The 21000-nt window shown below is 41.0% G+C and overlaps 1 protein-coding gene across 1 annotated transcript in view; it reads right to left on the bottom strand.

Annotated features, from left to right (window-relative positions):
- Positions 1 to 21000, bottom strand: part of LOC115011255 (collagen alpha-1(XX) chain-like) — a 43902-nt gene that overhangs the window by 16971 nt on the left and 5931 nt on the right. Inside the window, exons 4-16 of the mRNA XM_029436331.1 lie at positions 13583 to 13726; positions 9728 to 9901; positions 7773 to 7964; positions 6993 to 7160; positions 5588 to 5707; positions 5306 to 5470; positions 5051 to 5209; positions 4751 to 4923; positions 3908 to 4037; positions 2960 to 3105; positions 1842 to 1971; positions 1564 to 1703; positions 57 to 183 (exon numbers count right to left, since the gene is read on the bottom strand). Coding sequence (XP_029292191.1) covers positions 57 to 183; positions 1564 to 1703; positions 1842 to 1971; positions 2960 to 3105; positions 3908 to 4037; positions 4751 to 4923; positions 5051 to 5209; positions 5306 to 5470; positions 5588 to 5707; positions 6993 to 7160; positions 7773 to 7964; positions 9728 to 9901; positions 13583 to 13726 — 1968 coding nt within the window. The remainder of the gene's footprint in view (positions 1 to 56; positions 184 to 1563; positions 1704 to 1841; positions 1972 to 2959; positions 3106 to 3907; positions 4038 to 4750; positions 4924 to 5050; positions 5210 to 5305; positions 5471 to 5587; positions 5708 to 6992; positions 7161 to 7772; positions 7965 to 9727; positions 9902 to 13582; positions 13727 to 21000) is intronic.

Here is a 21000-nt window from a genome sequence, read left to right as displayed (position 1 = left end):
TGTGTGTGTGTGTGTGTGTGTGTGTGTGTGTGTGTGTGTGTGTGTGTGTGTCTTACGTGTGGTGACGTTACTGGTGAGTGCTGCAGAAAGGCCTTGTGGGTAGTGAGACTGGACTGAAACCTGATATCTTGACAGAGAGGAGAGGTTCTGCACCACCACTGAGTTCAGTCCTGTTACCTCCACCTGGAAAGAGTTTTCATATGAATGACTGACACTTGTATGTGTGTACATGGACCCTAATATTCCACTAATGTAACCACCTCAATCAGAAGAGCCTGCTCCGGTTGGAAGGAATTTCCAATGGAGACTTTAAAGGTTTTTAAGAATTGTTGATGGTCGAAGATGAATCTTTACTCCATGTATTGATTTAATTGAATTTTCTTAATCAAGCTGGAATAAAAGCGTTCTGTTACATGTTGTATTCTGGGTCAGTGCTTTGGGGCATGTAAACGCACATCTCATCAGATCACGTTATTTAGCGTCCATGTGAACGGTGATGTTGGAAACAGAATTGCTTCAATCGAGTTTGGCCCACATGGACATCTTAAATCTTATAGACATCTTATTGACGGTACAACCTATATCTTAAAACAAATGGACCCAGCACTTAGCACTACTATTGGTTTACTGGTGGTAGGTCTTTGACTTGACTCAAATGGTTGATCATAGAAAGTAATTGGATATTTCAGTCTCCATGTGTATTGTGAGATGTTTAATCATCAGTTGATGTGGAGGAGCACGTTTATTCTGATTGATGCGGAGCCCCCGGGAAGCGATATGGTAGAAGAAATGTGTTTTAACAGATTATTAAACTGAGTAAATTGATTAATAAACAGTTCACAGACAGTGAGAACAGATTGATGAACTGTAAGGAGCGCTCAGTCGAGTTGTATTCATGTGCCATCCTTCAGGAACAATAAGAGCAGGTTAAATAAGGTTCATGCCATTTGTTATTTATACCCACTGAATGACAGAACACATTCATAATTATGTCAGCAGATTTACTATAAAACGTGTCCTCTCCTGCACAACACAGTGACTATCACAGCTGTGTACACATGAGTTTGATTGTTGACGCATATCTGATGTGTGATGAAGTGCAGAGGCTGTGTTTATGCTTTCACAATCAAAGAGGAATTGCACAATAGCTAACGCGTTGTGACCCGCTTCTTTTCCGTCTTTTAAGAGCAGCATGTGATATGATCGTATTTTCATTGCTTTTTTTGGCACCAGTTATCAGTCTGGGCTTTCAGTTGCTGGTGTAGTGATTTCAACAATCCTGCCATTTCTAATATACTGTACATTTGTTTTAGGCTGTTATTCAGATTATTAGTTGAATAAAAGGCTCCGTAAGAACACAACTTGTGAGAACAATGAAAGAAAAGGAGAGAAATTATTTTAAAAAAATGTATTTCCTTGACGAGGTGCAAAAACTTTATTAAGCAAAATAATTGATAAAATAAATGTCTGTCTTTGAAAATAAAGATGCCATCTGTTCAGTTGTGGGGATGGTTCTGGACACAGAAGGCTTGAAATTTGACACCGGTGTGTTTGTGAAGTTACCTGCTTGACGTCACTGCCGTGGTTGGTGCTATAGGTGATCCTGTGGCCGGGGGCATCCACGGCCCCGGGCACCCAGCTCACCCTCAGCATACTGTGGGTGACCATCGGGAACTGAACACTCATCGGTGATGGGAGAGGGACTGAGGGGTGGAACAGTAAAACAAGAAGGGAGGTGGTGGACGACAAATGAATAGTAAGTGTACTGAAGTGATTTATCAGACAGAAGGGGAGGAGTAAAGTGAAAAGGGAAGGATGAGAATGTTTGGGGAATGTCTTACGTGTGGCGGCAACAGTAGTGACGGGGTCGCTGGGATCCTCATCGTACAGAGCGTAAAGAGTGACAGAGTAGTCTGTTGCTGGCAGTAACCCTGCCAGATCCACCACCGTCTGCTCTGCATTGAACTTGTCCTGCAGCAATACACAAACACAATGCAAACGTGGAGTTAGCGTGTTAATATATCGGCAACAGGTGAGCAGGAGCCTCTCGTCCATGAGTTAACGCTCGCTTCCTTCTGCGTGGTGATACCGATGGCAGGTGTAGTTCGGTAAAAGGAAAATAGTTCCTACATAAAACTGCTCACAACAAGGTCTGTGGGTCATCTTGAGTAGCTTTGAGCACCACAAGCAGAATGCAGTCTAGTTCCACTATATTAGAGAGAAGGCAGACATCTCTACGGCCGATACCTCCAACACTCTGCAGCTCACAAAACAATCTAGATTGATGAATAGCGCTACAGGTAAGATTTTGGTATGATTTGCACTTTAACAGATAAAGTCTTGACAATACGTATTGTCCTTGTACAGACAGTATTCAACTAATTATCTCATTTGGAGAAGATGTGGCGTTTCCTCATAAATGTATAAATACAGGTTCCATTTGTGACTGAAGTTTTGTCCACATCAATAAAAGAAAATAAATCATAACACAACAGCCATGTGCAGGTATTCTATAAAAAATATACTGTGTATTTTTGACTTTTCTTAATGTTAGTGATCAATAACATATCCAGGCTTCACTCTGCGATATCTGTCACGTGTAATTCAGAGGTAGGCTCTAATATATCTACATATCTCTAATATGGTGCAAAGTAGTGACTAAAATTACTGTTAACACCTTATCTTGAAAACATATCACCATTTGATCAGGGCATTCTGGCTCATCTTTGTCTTGTACATTATGTTTTGCCGATGCCTGCTTAATACCCGCGGTCATTTCTGCCTTGTTTATTTTCTTAAAATTATAAATCACATTTGTGTAACATTTATAAACCACCGTACGTGCCTTTCATTCTCCTCCCCACACACACACACACACACACACACACACACACACACACACACACACACACACACACACACACACACACACGCAGCTCAGAGAGACCCCGTTTTTTACTTCCTTGGCGTCATCAGGCTCTCCGTGGTTGAGTGCTGAGTACAGGATCATGTACTGCGTTGCACCGGGCGCTGCACCCCAACTCACTCGCAGCGTGCTGTACGAGGAAGGAGTCACCTCCAGGTTGGCGGGCGTGGCCAGGGGCACTAAGTGAGGGAGACATGCAGAGAAAAGAAAGGATGAGGAGAGTGGAGAGATGTCAGAAGGGGTTTGTGGTATACAAACATGGTTTTACAAACGAGCCTGTAAAGCTGTGATGGGCATGATGATACACATTCTGTGATCTACTGATGACTCATTAGACAGCTTGTCTATTTAGTTTGCTGCTAGTTGAGTCACCAACAGAATAGTAGCAAGCTGTGATTGCACTCCATTTCTGGGCTAATTATAAATAGTCCATCTTTATTTTGACCTGTACTTGTTGTTAACTGAAAAACTGAAAAGATATTTTCATTTGGAAAAAGGGCTAAACCATTTCATAAAACAGCTGCGCACTGGAGAACATTTGTGCATTTGTTGTGGACTATTTTCAGCTGCGATAGTGGAGTATATAAGGCAGCACGATGGTGTATGTGGGACTAAGTCAATACAAACTACAGTGTGTGTGTTCATGGTGAGGACATTGATGTGTTTCTAATAGTTTTTGGACAACAATGGAGCTCTATCTCAGAGAGGAATAATAAATATAAAGCTTTGGATACATACAACTTAACATTACGTTAGCAGGATCAATTCCTGGTTGGTTTTGGTCTTTTCATGGGATTTCTTGACAGTAAAAACACTGGAATATCACCAGATGTATCATTGAAATGTAGCATATAATCCAGATGAAGAAAAGAGCTGAGATGTATCATTTCAAGTACAAGTGATACACTAACAAACGTGTAAGCGTGTAAACAAACTAGTGAATCTCTTAAAACATAATATTATATATGATGTCAGTCTTACATGTGGTGACAGTTCCTCTGAGTGCCAGGCCAACGTTGTGTTCATACACAGGGAAGATGGACACGTGGTACAGCGTCTGAGAGGAGAGGCCCTCCAGCAGCACAGTGGACTCTGAGCCGGACAAAACAACCTGGAGGCAAAGCATCACAAACAGTCAGACACATACATCAGCAAAAACACTGGACATAGAAATATACGTTTTACTTTTTTTATATACATTTTTCAATAATAATACAATCACACAATACAATCAAGCACATTTCTCCTCATGTTGGTGTTCTTACTTTGTTTATATAGCTTATGTCTCAAACCTAACGTGATGATGTGAGGTGTGGTTGCATTCTGACCATAGACTTTAATTGGTTTGTGGATTATAGTTTTTAAGCCTCGATTGAGAGTCATGAGAGGGTGGAGCTAAGCACAATCGAATGCAGAACAAGACATTTTTAGGCAACCTAAAGTTCTAAGATGAAAACCTGGACACCCAACCTGGATGCCGTGGTAGCGACCTGTCAATCACAAGGTAGCCAGGCCCTAAATCATACCCTTCCTTAATCGTCTATTTGACTCTAAATGGGTTCTTAATTGATAAAATGAACATCATGCTGTATTGAAGGAGACTTGAAACTAGCGATCGAGATCATAAACTCACCAGGAAAATGTTTAATGAGGTAATAAATAAAGTGAGAAGAATTGTCATTTTCTCATAGACTTCTATACAATCTGACCTCTTTTTGCAACCACTGGAGTCGCCCCCTGCTGGATATTTGAGAGAATGCAAGTTTAAGGCAGTTCCGCATTGGCTTCACTTTTCAGACTAGGAGGTTACTGTTTGGTTCTGACCTCCTGTGGACTCTGGCCCTCGGCACTGTGGTACACCACTCTGTACTGTTGGACCGGTTTAGCAGGGTTGGTCCAGTGAAGCTTCACTTCTCTGGAGCCCAGTTGAGAGAAGCGGAGATCAGTAGGACTCGGGTAGGTGAGAGCTGGGTCTACTGTAGGCCCAGGCTCCATTCCTGGAGACACAGCAACAAGGAATGAGCACATTAGACCGCAACAAGATATTCATGATGTGAAAGACTTGCCTGCCATTACAAAACAATGTGATAGTTAGGCAGATAGTTCGAGAGCCAGATGTGTTACGTTTTGAGATGCCACGGTCCTCTATCCTCCCACACAGGATGTGGACCAGTCGTGACACCAGTTTGCTGAGCAGAGGGAAGTCATTGACATTGTAGACGTTCAGATCGACTGGCTCCGACGCCACTTGTCTCAACTCGGCCTCATCGGCATTCTTTACACCTGAGAAACACAAAGTTATAAAATGACTCAACCCACTAGGCACGAAAAGCATTTAGAGATTAGAACAAAACTGTTTTAAAAAGTATTAAGTCTCACCTACAGCGATGATCTCCACGCCGGCATTCTTCAGCCGGTCCGCTGCAGCAATGGCGTCATCCTGAGACTTCCCATCGGTCAACAAGACCAGGAAAAATGGTGTGTCCGACCTTGCGCCTGCCTCAGCCTTCATGTTCTCCTCCATGACATGGAGCAGCGCCTGGCCTGGGGGACGTATACATGGTTACACACTGACAGACATACGGTACTCTACTGTGTACGTATTGTATGTATCATGTGCTCAAACACAAACAGTAACGTAGGTGCAGACGGTGCATTTACCTGTAAATGTGTTTCCTCCCTTATATCTGAAATTCCTCACTGCCTCCAACAGCTGGTCTTTAGTTGTGAAGTTGTTGAGCTGCCACTCTGTGCGGGGGTCTCCACTGTACTGGGTCAGACCTGCGAAAGAAACACGTCATTAAACAAGATTTTAGTACGTTTTTGTTCAACAGGCCATTAGTAAAGGTAAATCAGTAATACTTTAAGTGGCTAATTTTAGAAATCCTTGTTTTGTTTTTTTGTCTTCATCTTTTGTCACTACTATAGAGCAAAAGCTAGCAGACTGTATCTGTAAAAGCTTTGGCATTCATTGATTGATTGTTGATTGTATTATATCACCTTCTAAGAGCAGAACAATCAGCATTTATTTACGAGCAAACAATGAACAACGAACAAGGCTCTATGACAACGTACACAATCACAACCAAACATGAGAAACAATGTAATGAAAAGGTGGGATAATGGGATAGACCTGAAGAACTGAACAAATGAAGACACACTAACATTTGTTAAAGTGAAAGCAACAGTTAACATGTAAGCACTGAATGAGCTGAAGTGTACTAAAAGGCATTGAGGTATGAGTTGTGTATTAGAGGAAAGGAGCTAAAGGCTCAGTATGTTCCTGCAGGTGGTTGCTAAGGCCTTTCTGTGTGTTCATATCATACAACTTATCAGACTGCAGCCAGAAGACTAAAAACTTGTTTAAAAAAAGTCTTAATCAATAACATTCTGAATTTAACAAAAAAAAGAAATCCGTAGCTGATGATGGAAGTAGCTAACAAGTGAGCCATCGTACTTCTCATCTCTGTGAGAGTTTCACATGAGCAGTACCGGTCGTGCAGGGTGTACGGATCGGTTAGTGACACTGCCAAAGCAGGATTCATGTGTGCAGGAATTGACTACTCAGCCTGGGCAGGAGGGCCCGCCCAAAGCCTGCTCATTGACAGCTTGGCCTTTCAAGGATTAGCAGAAGCAATAGGGAAAAGCAAAAACAGTAAGGGGAAGAATAAGGAAAAATAAAGGGATACAAATAAATAAATATAATTATATAAAAATACAGAAATATATTTTTAAAATACAGAAATGGATAAAAAAAAAATATATAATTATAATTATTATTTTATATTTTGTTATTTGTCATTATATTTGCACATTTATTTATTATTTTATATTTTTATTTATTTAAAACATTATTTTATTTCTCTTTAAACTTCCATATTATTATATATTTTTTAACAATTTATTATTTTAGTTATTCCTCTATTATATATATTTCTATATAATATATACAGTCCATGCAGTATGAATGATGACTTGGGAACTCCTCCGTGTGGCGCTGTGTCTACATGAATACTACCCACAGAGAGGAAGAGAGATGGCTACACCGACACACTCTGATGCTCACCAATCTGAATGTGGTCCGGTCCGATGCGGAAGGGCGTCATCAGGCCCTCCAAGAAGTCTCGGACCCGTCTGAAGTTAGTACGTCCGATGCTCCAGGAGCCGTCCACCAACAGCATGATGTCCGCCGCTGCACCGTTGTCACACTCAAATGGTTTTCTTGGAGACATACCTTGATAAAAGGAAGCATGAAGCAAATAGTTGTGAACTGATTAAAGTTCCAGAGACTTGTTGAATGCCAAAGAGAACTGAAGCACTTCTGGAGGCTCATGGAGGACAGACACTTAAGTGTTTTTTTCCCTTTCATTTTTCACCCATCTGTATATTAGTGGGTACCTGCCTAAATGCTTTTAAATCAGGAAACAGATGGCTCTATGCTTTTAAGCAGGCAAAAGGTGCTAAAAACCACGAGTTTCCATGTATGTGAATGTGTGTGTTCCCTCGGATTACCAGAGAGAGAGGACACATGTGCCCTGCAGCCGAATGAGACGGCCTGTCATTATCCTTTCCTTTACCTGTCCCTCCCTTGTGTAAACACTGTCATCATATTCAAACCAACACTTACTGCACTCAAGCCTCTTGTTCTTCAACTCATAAGAAGAGATAAAGACGATGGAGGCCAGACATTCTTTAATGTCACCTGCTTAACTTCTGCTTATAAGGGAGTTGTCCTAATGGGTTCCATCATGTTTGGATTCATTAAAATAACAAATGTCGGCAAAAGAAGCATTTTGAAATCAAGAGTTTTATGTCATGTTTCCTGACACCGGGGAGCAGAGGTTACCTGTAACCGGTTGGGTGGGGAAGGGTGTCTTCCGGGGTTTCTCCTCGTCTGCCTTGCCCTGTGTCGTCCCCTGCTCCTCTTTGTTCTCCACCTTAGAACGATCCCGCTCTTTCTTCCGCTTCCTCTTCTCTTTGGTAGTTTTCTCTGGGGCCTCATCAGGGCGCTGAGAGGGGGGTTCTATTGCAGGGGCCTCTGGAGGAGAGAGCACATGGGTGGGGTTACAGTAAGATAAGCAAAGATTGTTTAGGGGACCAGTTGAGGCTAACATGAAATCTCCTGTTGACATTAGATCTAAGTCTAAAAGATCAAATGGGAAAGTGAGAGAAAACATTATTTCCCTGTTAACATGTAAACATTATTGTTTTATGATTCAGAGTTACAGCTTTTGACTTTGCTTGATATATACAACATTAACCACGGCAAACAACCCCCCAGACACAGCTGCCTCGCCCTCCTTCCATCTTTAGTTTCCTGTGTTACACCTACTGTTGCTGGGCTGTCATTATTGTGTGTGTATTTGTCTCAAAGCGCTTTTGTGTAGGCGTGAGTAAATACAGTATACTTACTGTACACGTGTGTACTGGCTTGGGTGTATGTGTGTGTTGGCAACATCTCTCTCGGTCAAATAGCGTTCTAGTGACAAAGGCCACGGGAGATCAGAGCAGAGACATCAAGTTCTGTTGGAGGTTGTTATGTGCTAGGGTTGGGCGAATATATCGGCGATTATATTTAGATAATTTAATGGTCGGTCTCTGAAGAGCTAGTGAGGGTCGCTGTTTAGTGGACAGTTGGCGGCTGGAAGAGAGAGAGACAGCGGGGGAAACATTTGGCACATTTTCTCTCGGTGCATTAAGGGTTTATTTTGACCAAACCAGAGTTGATGATTGTTGGAAGAGTAGAAAGATCTTAAAAGTAATGCACCATACCAAACAGATGAAAACAGTGGATGGGTATTTTAGCCCTGGAGAGCTTCTCATCCTGTCTGTCAAACAGAAAAAGTTGTGTTGTAATTGATCCGTTCACTTCTTGAACTACTGTACAGATAACTAGGGACAATTTCTTTCAGCGGACAACTGATAATTACCTGCTTCTCATGGCCGATAGCGATACTATATTTATACAGTTTTGTATTTTAAGTTATTAAGTTATTTTAAGTTCATAACCTTATTCTTATGCAAACCTGCGTTGGATGATTTAGTATTCCATAGCTCTGACCTCACCAAATCTATCACTATGAAAACAAAGAACAGTTCCCACTCCAGTGAGAGTGGGCAACCCACCCGACCCATCTTGACACACGGCCTGTCGCCTTAACCCTTTTTTGGGGTGTGACTTCATTCAACACATCATATCTGTGTCCAACAACCAACGTGTTAATGATTCAATTGTTTACTAGAACAGCTTTTAAATCATTAAAGCGTTGAACCAGGTTTATACAGACTTGCCTTGTGTGGCCACTACGTATTTGTTTGCATAATAAAGCTTTGACATGTTTATTTTGCCTCCTGTTTGGTTCATGTGCTAGATTTATATAACTGCTCTTTACCCCATCGATTGTTTTACATGTAACTGTGTTTGTATGCTGTGGTTTCTTGTGTGTGATTATCTTTTTTGTGCAAGGAGCACAAAGTGCTACACAAATAAAGTCCTTACCATCAATATTATACAATACCAACAAAGACAATGTGATCATGTTTGCCATATGGCAGAATTAATCATGAGGCTTTGTGGGTAAAGTTCCTGAGAACTTGATCTTAAAATCTTAGCAGCCAGTGTACCACTATCCCAAGTTGTTCTATTGTCATATTTCCTTTCATAATAAAGCCCTTAGGACTTTATCACGTATGAGGTTGGGTGTGAATTGCCTTTTATTTTGTTAAGTTATCATACTGTAATAATACCAAGACGTGTGTGTGTGTGTGGATGTCGTGTTATTATCTACTAAGATGCACTACCTGCAGTAGTAGCAGCGGTGGTGGGGGTGGGGTTCGGATACAGAACAGTTGGCAGGCCCATTAGAGCCTCCGTCACATCGTCCAGGTCCCCTGACCCTGACCCGCCTGGCAACATCTTCTTCCTCTGCTCTCGACTCCCGCTGCGGATAATTTCCTCCTCCCGCAGACCCTCCACTGGAGGAGAGAAAGTGCAGCGGAGGGAATCACGTAAGAGTAATCTATATTCATTCATGTTACAGTCAATAACATTGATGACAGTGGTGCATCAAGATGTGTATGCATGTTTTCAAAATCAACTTTAGATATACCAATATGCAGCTAATATGAAACCCTTTATGCTAATACTAGTGTCATACCTTTACCATCTAATAATCACTAACCAAACCAATCAATCCCTCTACACCTTTTATAACTGAGTCTAGGTTTATAACAAGGACTATAGGTTGAAAAGCACAGTTCACCCCAAAATCAAAAACACATCTTTCCTCTTGATTGGTGTGGTGTCTATCAATCTAGATTGTTTTGGTGCGAGTTGTGAAGTGTTGGAGATATTCAACTCTGCTTGTGCTGCTCAAAGCGTCAAAATAAAACATTTGAAAAACTCAACAGCAATGTCTCTTTCCAGAAATCATGACCCTGGTACTCAAGATAATCCACAGAACTTGTAGTGAGCAATTTCATGTAGGAACTATTTTCTTTCTGCCAAACTACACTCACCAACCAGAAGGAGATACGGCACCACAAGCCAAGTGCCATTTAGTTCCATTATATTGGAGAGAAGGAGAGACATCTCTAAGGGCCAACACTCTGCAACTCACACCAACACAATCTAGACTGATAAAACATATAAGAGGAACATTTTTTATTTCTGGTTGTGGGTGAACTGTCACTGAAGATATGGCAATATCAAGAAAACATGTATATAAAAACAACATGACACCCAAGACACTTTAAAACACACAGGACTGTGTCTCCACTGCACCTGTAACCTGTCTCATAGACTTTGAAAGGATGCCTGGAGTGAGTGCACACAATTAAACGTTCACACTGATGCTTTGAGCTAAATGCTACCACGCTCGCAGTGACAATGCTAACACATGCTGATAGCAGGTATAATGCTTACCATGTTAACCATCTTAGTTAAGTGTGTAAGGATCCTAACATTAGCAAAAACAACACAAAGTGCAGATGAGGATGATGAGTCATTAGTTTTGCAGGTATTTATTCTTAAACCAAACTCTTGAGCTGATGATGGCGCTCCCTGAAAAGTTACGGCTACAACCAAAATTTTAACAATTCCTTCTGAGAGAAACGTAAATGTCTGAGCCAAACTTCTGAATTTCTAGTTCTATTTAAGTAAATATCTGAATTATTCTGCCACCACTGGCAATCAGACAACCTCATGTGTGCATTAGTCACAAAGAAATAAAACATCATCACCTTGGGTAGAAACAGCAGCCACTGATCAGGCAGCTGTCTGGAAAATGTGTCTATAAATGGATCATTCGTTCTCTCTGTTACCTCCTGTTACATTTGACATCAGAGAGGTAAAATTGAACACGCTTGAGGTGAAGACAGAGCATGCTTGTTACATGACTCCTCTGGCTTAACTGCTTCACCAGGTCATGTTAGCAAATCCTTGCCTGGAGTCAAGAGAACAAAAAGCAACAAAAGCAAATTAAGGGTGAAATCTTTCAAGGAAGGAAATAAGTACTGGTGCCTCGGGGGGGTTAAAGCGAATGGGAAATGCGACGCATCAGGAAGGAATTCCCAGACTGCCATCATTCCAGAGAGACAGCCGGTGTTACAAATTTCAAAGTTAACATGTTTTCAGACCTGCTTGGACACGCTCGACTCGACACAGTAACCTACTATCACTTGCACGGTTCGCAAGCAACCACCGGCTGCATCCACACACCAAACAATACGATATGAGGCGCTGGAGAGTCTAACAATAAAATGTCAAAAGTGAAAGGGGCTCACAAATCAGAACAAATCAATGGACAGAGAGCTGTGATGGGATTCACCGTCACTGCCGTAGGAATGAACTGTGTTGGAGGCAGAGACAGAGATGTCTGAAATAACCTCAGGGACCATAAGTAGCAAAAGTTCATGCCAAATCCCACGCAGACCCTCATCCTCCAAACACAGGTGATCAGACTCTCCTCTCTGTGAGAAGCTTGTCAAAAACACAGTCACACAGTGTGGGTAGAAAGCTATTATTGACCATGTAAAATGTGCTGGTATGGTTATCTTTGTGCGACCCAGAGGAAGTGTTGGTGGGCAGATTTAAAAACCAGGAACAGAACCGAACTCAAGTAAGTATACACAGCAACTTCAAACAAAACCCACTTTCAGCCTGTAATCCAGCTAGAGGAGTATTCATACCCACTCACTCTGTGTGTGTGTGTGTGTGTGTGTGTGTGTGTGTGTGTGTGTGTGTGTGTGTGTGTGTGTGTGTGTGTGTGTGTGTGTGTGTCTGATGGGGTGGGGATTTGAAGGAAACACTGCAAACTCCAAGAAAGTGTAAGAATGTCAAAAATGCACCACTTCCTATAATACGACTTTGCTGTCTTGCCAATGTTATCTCACAGTACTAACTGAGTCAACAGCATTTATTTTCATCTCCAGTCAGTGTTGTGAATCACATCATGCCTGTGGATTTTTAATGTCCCCTGTTCAAAGGTTTAATGTGTAAGATATGCCGGCATTTTAGTTTAAACATAAAAAAAAACCGAACCAACCAACATTATCAACTGAGTGTGAAGAGGTAACAGTGGTGACTTTATGTCTATGTGTTGTGTTGCAGAGATATCTACTGAGGTTAGCATGCTAACTGACTAGCGCCACTCCGTCCAGTCTTGGAATACCACTTGTTCCTCTCCGATAGTGAGTCACTGTAGCTTCCAGTCTGCCCTCCGTACAACGTGAGAGGACGAAGAAGTAGAGCTGAGTACGTTTTTATACTTTGTTTATTGGATAAGATCCAAAAGGACTTGCACTCAAATTCAGCCGGAGCAAAGCCCAGCGCCAAGGGTCGGGTCCTGGGGGACTGCTAGCATCCCACCAGATCAGAAAACTTTCTGCTGCTGTTGTTACAGCTCTCAGAGTTTCAGCCGTTTGGTCAAATTTTACATACGATAGTTAGTAGTTGTTTTTTTTTATCTAAGTGATGACTCTAAATTTAGATTGCATGGACCTAACAGTAAAGCTTTCCCCTATTTATTTTGATGGCTAGGCGTTACACATTGCACCTTCAACCCCACAAAGAACTGTAGCTTGTTTTGTCAATTCCAGTTAATCAGAATTAAAATGTATGGATAGCAGATTAAAATAAATATGATACTATATCATATAAAATAGGATATGCAGTCGCAAACAACCTACCTCATGCCTCTTTATTGCGTTACACCCTACATCGATTGTTTCCAATACTGTCTGTCTACATACCTCTCCTGCTCACTGCACAAACAAGCTAAAAACTTTAGTTTATATATTTATACAGAATAATAAAATGAATCTGTTGTTAGAACTAGTTTTAATTTATAGATCTTAACAAAATATCATATTCCTATAATTTACTAAAACTGAAAGATGTATCTTAATTATTAATGATCTTTTAATGACTATTGTTCAAAATACATTTACAATGATGTGAGAAGCAATTTTAAGTATTGGCAAGTAAGCTGCAAATCCATAACGGACTGTTCAACCTCAAAGTAAAGCAACATTTACCATCACTGTCTAAGGTTGTTTGTTCCTTTTGTGCTCACATACAGTAGCTCCCTTCAGCTTCTCTTTTCACCTTTCAGACAACCTTTTCATTTCTCCCATGCACCTCGCTGTGTTTCTTACTGGTGAATCGTCGCTTTGCGAGAAGTCTCTCTGTCGTTCCGTTGAGCACAAGGACTTGGAGGGCGTATTCCTGACTGGAGTCCAGTCCTGCCACCGTCGCCCGGCCCCGTGTGGTGGTCAGCATCAGCTCTGGCTGTGGCACTTCTGGAAGAGACGAGAAAGCCTAAGTACTGTATGGCATTAAGTCTGAAGGGAAAAGTAAGATCTTGCCATGCTTCTAATGCAGAACAGACAAGACAACAACCAACACATACATACAACATAAAGACACAAATACAATATATACAGAATACCATGAGCATAAAAGATACTAAAGCTCTGATGGTTTACCATCAAGTGGCAAATTGCCTCAGGGAATGTACTTTTGAATTTGATTTAAAACAAAGTTACCTCCTCTCAGAGGGCATTTCCTGAAAGAGAGGAGCTGCTGGGTGAGAATCATATCTAACGATGTTCCGAGCTTTTTAAGCCAAACTTTATAAACTGTAGAGAGAGATGGGAGGGAGTGGACAGTCAGTTTTGTTGTGGAAGCAGTCAGACTACAAAGCAACACTAGCAAGCACACTTTCTACGTCTGATTTGTAGAACTGGATCATAGCATCATTGAAACTTCTAATTGTTTCTACAAAAAACGTTGCTTCCCCATGTAATTTCAAGAGGTAGTTTCCCACACCAGTCTATGATAATCGCTTTCCAAAAATGAAGCTGAAGGCTATCATCGCTGCAACATCTTACAAGATCAGACACCTCCCTCCTGTATGATGATTCATTTGAACTTTTTACTAACCCAAACACATCAGCACATTTAAAGATTTCTACTGAGTCAGCATAGGTAGAGCAATCATTCAAGGAATAAAGCAGCAACCCTGTCTAGTCCCCATGCTCATTGTAAGAGGCTAAGAAAACGCACTTTATTACAGTCCTGGATGTTTCTTTTCATAGTACTTCTTCATTTGACCCTTTAACCTGTTCTATTTTAATGTTTGTAATTATGTTCCCTGAATTTCCAAATGTTTCTTATAATACAAACATTTAAAAACACAGTATTCATTTGTCACAATTCATATTCAAATGTCTCAACTTCATTATTTCTATTGCAAATGTAGTTTTATTGTAACAGAATATCTTAAAAAACGACATGATAAGTAATACAGTACTGATGGCCTGCCCTCCCCAGGCCACAGTCTGCCTCGGATGTTTGGGTCAGATCTCTTCTGCAAACAGTTGAAGTTGCAAAAGTCGGAATTTAAGAAATAAATATGTGCACAAAAAAAGTCTAATTGTTCCAGGATCATCCTGCAGGTCTAACTGGAGTTGTACTAATTTGAAGAGTCTCTGCTACATTAATATTTTACATTGATATACACAATATATCAAAATTCATGGATTCTGTAGGTTTCAACAAGTTACATTTAAATAATTTAATTTAATTTTAAGACCTTTTCAAGACCCTTATAATGCAGTTCAAGATCTATTTCACATCCAAACAGTCAGAAAGTACGAAGGACATAAGTACGATAAAAGTATGGCGGCTTCATGTTTTTCTGACTTCTTATGCGACTCGAATGCCTTTATACCCAAAGTTCCTCATCTGAGCGTTTTCTAAGGTCAAAGGTTAAAGTACAGCGGGATCAGTGGTTGTTGGTTCTGTGATCGTTTTGATCAAAACTAAATGTTCCCAAAAACACATATAAAAGCAAGACTAAAATTAATGCAACTTTATTATTTAAGTAAAGTTAACTTTATAATCTAATACATTTTAAGTCCTTATGGGCATTATGAGATTTGAACCCTCTTTATAGCATCACTCAACAAAACACACCAGTAACTGTCAAGTGTGTAGGTGCTATGTGTATAGGTACAGTACGTAATCAAGCCGGAAAGTCTGCACACCCCTTTCACCTTCTCCATGTTTTATTACCTTACCGACTTATTCAATAGATTGAGTTAATTTTTTTTTTACTGTACCGATCTCACCATGTTCAAATCTCAAATCAAAACTCACCTCTTCAGATCTGCTTTTAATGTGTAATTACTTCTATGTATTTTAAATGTTGATGTCCTGTTTTTCTTAATGTAATTTCTAATGTTATATGTACCTGTAAAGCAGGGGTGGGGAACCTCCGGCCTCCGGGCCGTATACGGCCCCTGAGACCATTTGATCTGGACCTCGAGGTAATTCGTAAAACGCACGCAAAAAAAAACTAGACGCCAATATTTTAAACGGCCGACTGACTGTTTTTCCTGGCCAAGGTCAGGGTCCCTGAACACAACACGAGCGGAACGTGTCATCACGTGGTCACCTCATGTCAAAAAACTTCAATATTAAATGTGACGGTCATTGACATCAGCGAGCGCAGCATGGCGAGTGTAAACAAGAGAAAGGTGGATGCGGAATGTCCCACTTTCCAGGAGAAATTGGACAAACGATGATTTCTTTGTGGAAGTAAAAGGCCAGTGTGTCTAGTTTGTGTGGACGTACTTGCGGTGATGAAAAATAATCTCGAGCGTCATTACTGCACGAAACATGCCGAACTGCACGAGCTGAAAGGACGAGTGCGTTTGGATAAAGTTAACGCTCTTCGGCGGAGTTTGGCCCAACAAGCAACTCTCCAGAGCGGAACATAACAACATGGAAAGATAGAGAGGTAGACCACCACACCAAGAACAGACTATTCCACCACTGCTGTGCAATTATCACTGCCATGTGCAATATTCACTTTATTTTCTATCAACCACTTGGTACTTATGTTATTATTCTATTTAATTATTGTGTACTGCCTTTTTACTTCATATGTTCTTTTGCTGTGACAAGATACATTTCCCCGTTGTGGTATACAATAAATAAAGGATTTCTGATTTCTGATAAAAAAGTTGCTTTTTTGCATTTAGCATAAAAGAAAGGTGAAATGAATGGGCTGTGTCTTAAAAAAAAATGTGCAGAGGTTATGAGTTCAATAATTAGTATGGCCCTCGAAGGATGTTGTAAAAAAAAATGGCCCTTGATAGGAAAAAGGTTCCCCACCCCTACTGTAAAGCATCTTTGAGTACCTTTTAAAAGCGCTTTATAAATCAAATGTATTATTATTATTTTCTTCACAAAATAGCCCATAATGACAAAGTGAAAACAGGTTTTTAAACTTTTTTGCAAATTTATTAAAAATCTAAATGTGAAATATCATATGTATACAAGTGTGCACACCCTTTGATATGACACCCAAAAGTGAGCTGAGGTGCATTTTGTTTTCACTGATACTGCTTGAGATGTTTCTACAACTTAATTGGAATCCACCTGTGGCCAATTAAATTGATTAGACATGATTGGGGATGGCCAACAGCTGCCTATATAAAGGTCCCACAGCTGACAGTGCATGTTAGAGCAAAAACATCCAAGCCATGATCAAAAGAAGTATCTGCAGACCTCAGAAACAGGGTTGTGTCAAGGCATAGATCGAAGAAGTTTGGAACCACCAAGAATCTTCCTAGATCTGGCCGTCCAGCCAAATCGGGGAAGACTTGCCTTGGCCAGGGAGGTGAGCAGGAACCTGAGGGTCACTCTGACAGAGCTCCAGCGTATCATTGAGGAGATGGGAGAACCTTTCAGCAGATCAACCATCCAGGCAGCACTCCACCAATCTGGCCTTTATGGCAGAGTGGCCAGATGGAAGCCACTCCTCAGTAAAACGCACATAACAGCCCGCTTGGAGTTTGCGAAAAGGCACCTAGAGGACTCTCAGACCATAAGAAACAAAATTCTCTGGTCTGATGAAACCAAAATAGAACTTTTTGGCCCTAATGCCAAACTTTACGTCTGGAGGAAACCAGGCACCGCTCATCACCGGGCTAATAGCATCCCTATAGTGAAGCATGGCGGTGGCAGCATCATGCTGTGGGGATGTTCAGCAGCGGGAACGGGGCGACTAGTCCTGATAGAGGGAAAGATGAATGCAGCTAAGTACACCGAGATCCTTGAAGAAAACCTGCTCCAGAGCGCTCTGGACCTCAGACTGGGACGAAGGTTCACCTTCCAACATGACAACGACTCGAAGCACACAGCCAAGAGAACAAAGGAGTGGCTTCGGAGAAAGTCTGTGAATGTCCTTGAGTGGCCCAGCCAGAGCCTGGACCTGAATCCAATTGCACATCTGTGGAAAGAGCTGAACATGGCCATGTACCGACGCTCCCCATCCAACCTGACGGGGCTTGCAAGGATATGCCAAGAGGAATGGGCAGAAATCTCCAGAAACAAGTGTGCCAAGCTCGTAGCTTCTTTCCCAAGACGCCTTGAAGCTGTAATTGCTGCCAAAGGTGCATCAACTAAGTATTAGGCTAAGGGTGTCTACAGATATGTAACTCCTAAATAACCTATTGTCTAAAAAATAAATTGCATATTTTCTAAAAACCTGTTTTCACTTCGTCGTTGTATATTGTGTGTAGATATTTGAGGCAAAAAATGAACTTAATCTATTGTAGAATAAATCTGTAACGTAACAAAACATGAAGATGAAAGGGGTGTGCAGACTTTCCGGCTTGACTGTCTGTGCGTTTATAAATGTAGCTATGCTGTGGTGTATAATGTATTCATGCACCTGTGTATTTAACAAGGTACATCTTCTTAAACAGCCAATTCAAGGGACCAATTCACTCAAATTCAAAGATCAAGGTTCATTACTCTTACAACAATGACAATTTTTATAATAAGAACTAGCAGGTTTACAGAAGCACATGAACAACAATAAAAAGAGGTTTGAAAGTGTGCTTAACGTTGTTGAACCTGCATCATTCGACTTCAATCAGTGCATGTCACACTTCCTCAGGGCAGTTGGCGCGTTAAACAATAACACAACACATGCAGACAGCGGGACCTAGTCTGTTTACTAACGTTTTAAAGGCCCTGTCGCGCATATCCGTATGACAGAAACGTATGCAGGCGCATACGAATACTCGTCAGAGTCCAAATACATCCAACTTTTCATCGGATCGGAAAAGTGAACATATACAGATACGCATGTCATATGCATAACATATACAAAAATATGGCGTATACAAAATATCGGCAACACGCTGGTTTACGTTGATATAAGGTAAGGTATAAGTAGTATTCGTAAAGAGCTCACTGTGTTACGCTAGGGTGCGTCGTTGAACGCTGATGTTTTGAGCATGTTCAAAATTACCGGACACAACCGACGTGTGCTTCATAAGATATGCAGACGTTACACATAAGTTACATTACGTTAGACATACGTAAATACGGAATACGTACGTGAATACTTACCTACGTGAATACAGTACGTAAATATCTACGTGATTACCTACGTGACTACGTTAGAGGTACGTTAGATATAGGCTACGTCGGCTGACGGTGAACCCTACAACACCGCTGTGGAAAAGTTGGATGTATTTGGACTCTGAAAAATCTTGAGCTAATTTTCATATACGTCGGCATATGTTTCTGCGATACGGAACTGTGTGACAGGGCCGTGTGTCTGGCGTGTTCGGCGTATCGTCTGCGTCCTTCAAACGATCACAACTTACCATTAATTTATATCAACCTATTGCCGATATTTCGTATACGCCGGCATACATTTCTGTCATACAGATATGTGACAGGGCCTTTAGTACAAAAAATATCTCAATATCTATTCTTGCACAAAATATATAATTCAAGTACTTTCAATGACTCATGTCTATTTACGTCTTTTTTCTTCTTCTTTTACTTCCAAGGCCTTGATCATTTCCCCTCAGATTCACAAACGTCAGTCTGTCTGTCTTTAGCATGTCACTAACATATTTTTATTTTCTATACAAATGATACACTGGTTCCTCTTCTATTGCAGATGTATGTTGCAACCTTCTTCTATTCCATGTAATGAATGTTCCAGGATTGCATTACCTTCCCTCTTTAATCTCATCTACACCACCTTTTCATCCTCTAACTGCCCTCTCTCCCAGACCCTACGCCTGAAGTCTCCTGAATTATTCCTGTAAGCCCCCCTCTGTCTCTCTTTGAGACATGCCTGGGCTTAGCTGTGTGGAATGGGAGATAAGAGGGTGTCACAGAGAAAACAATGTTGAGGAAGAAGTTAAGAAGAGCAGGAATCACATGTGTGAAGGAGGAGGTGAGCTGCATTCTTATCCAACAATCACCTGTGAAGCAAGACAGCTGACACATTCATGGCAGTCTGGATTACAGAGAGAGGAAAAGCACATTCACACATTAATATGCCATTTCAACGAGAGAAGAGGCAATCAAGGGACTATGCTTATATACAAATGTATAATCAGATTGGGAATGGATGTTGGCCAATGCATTGTATGATAGACTTCTTTAAATAGAAGAAATATACACTACTTCAATGACTTACACAACATATCTCTTTGGTAAAGCACAGGCAAAAAGGGGTACAGTATATTTTGACCAATCTTTTATCTAGTTTTAACGAGACAGCAAACCAGCATGTGGAAGGTTATGGTGCATTTTGAAGATAAAGCATTTCATCTGATGTTGCAAAGGAGTCTTTTTGTCTTTCTTTCCTTGTGTTGCTACATAAGGAGCCAGAGGCAGAGCATCCATGATTCCAAAACCAGAAGATCGAAGGTTGTGTCTTAAATCACTTCCTTCATTCACTACTCCCTATACAACCAATGTACAGTATGTATAAAGATGATGACTACATACTACATAAAGCAGACATCCAGGAAGTATCTCCAGGCTAACAAACACAGAGTCTATTGTCTGACTCTGGCACATGAAGAAATCTGGGGAACCTGAAACCCCAAGCACTCTCTGTATCCTCGGTTTACCTGAGCAGACCCGGTACATACAGAATAAAGAAAAAGTCTCAGTTAGAAAAGATTTCGTTTTTTTCAATAAGTCCATTCCAGTCCCTTTCAGCCACACAAGTATTGGAGAGGTTGTGCACTGATGTTGGGTATTAAGGCCTGGCTAATATTTACCGTTCATGTTCATCCCGGGTGTGTTGGGATGGGGTTGAGGTCAGGGCTCTGTGAGGGCCCATCAAGTTCCTCAACCAACATCTTTTATTTCAAAAGGAAGTTGACTTTTTGTTTTACATGGGACACGAACCGTGGTCTCCTGTCTCCACCCATCCATCGTGACCTCCTCTGTACACAGACTTTGTTGCTCTCAATACTACGTCACCTGACAAGAGGCAGCCCTGCACGTCCTTGACTCATGATTACGTAGGTTATATAGGAATTAATTATGTGGGTTATATACGATTTATAGCGCTTTATTTTCATAAGTGTAAGTAGGAACAGTGAATGAAAAGATCCTGTCCTCCATACAAAACAAAAAAAACACTATCTTACTTTGTACAGTGTCATTTTCATGCTGAAACAGGAAAGGGCCTTCCCCCAATGGTTGCAACTAAATGTTGTGTAAAGCATCATTGTAT

This window comes from Cottoperca gobio, chromosome 7 (genome assembly GCF_900634415.1).
Source record: "Cottoperca gobio chromosome 7, fCotGob3.1, whole genome shotgun sequence".
Classification (NCBI taxonomy): Eukaryota; Metazoa; Chordata; class Actinopteri; order Perciformes; family Bovichtidae; genus Cottoperca; species Cottoperca gobio.
This window is presented reverse-complemented; position numbering and strand designations above follow the sequence as displayed.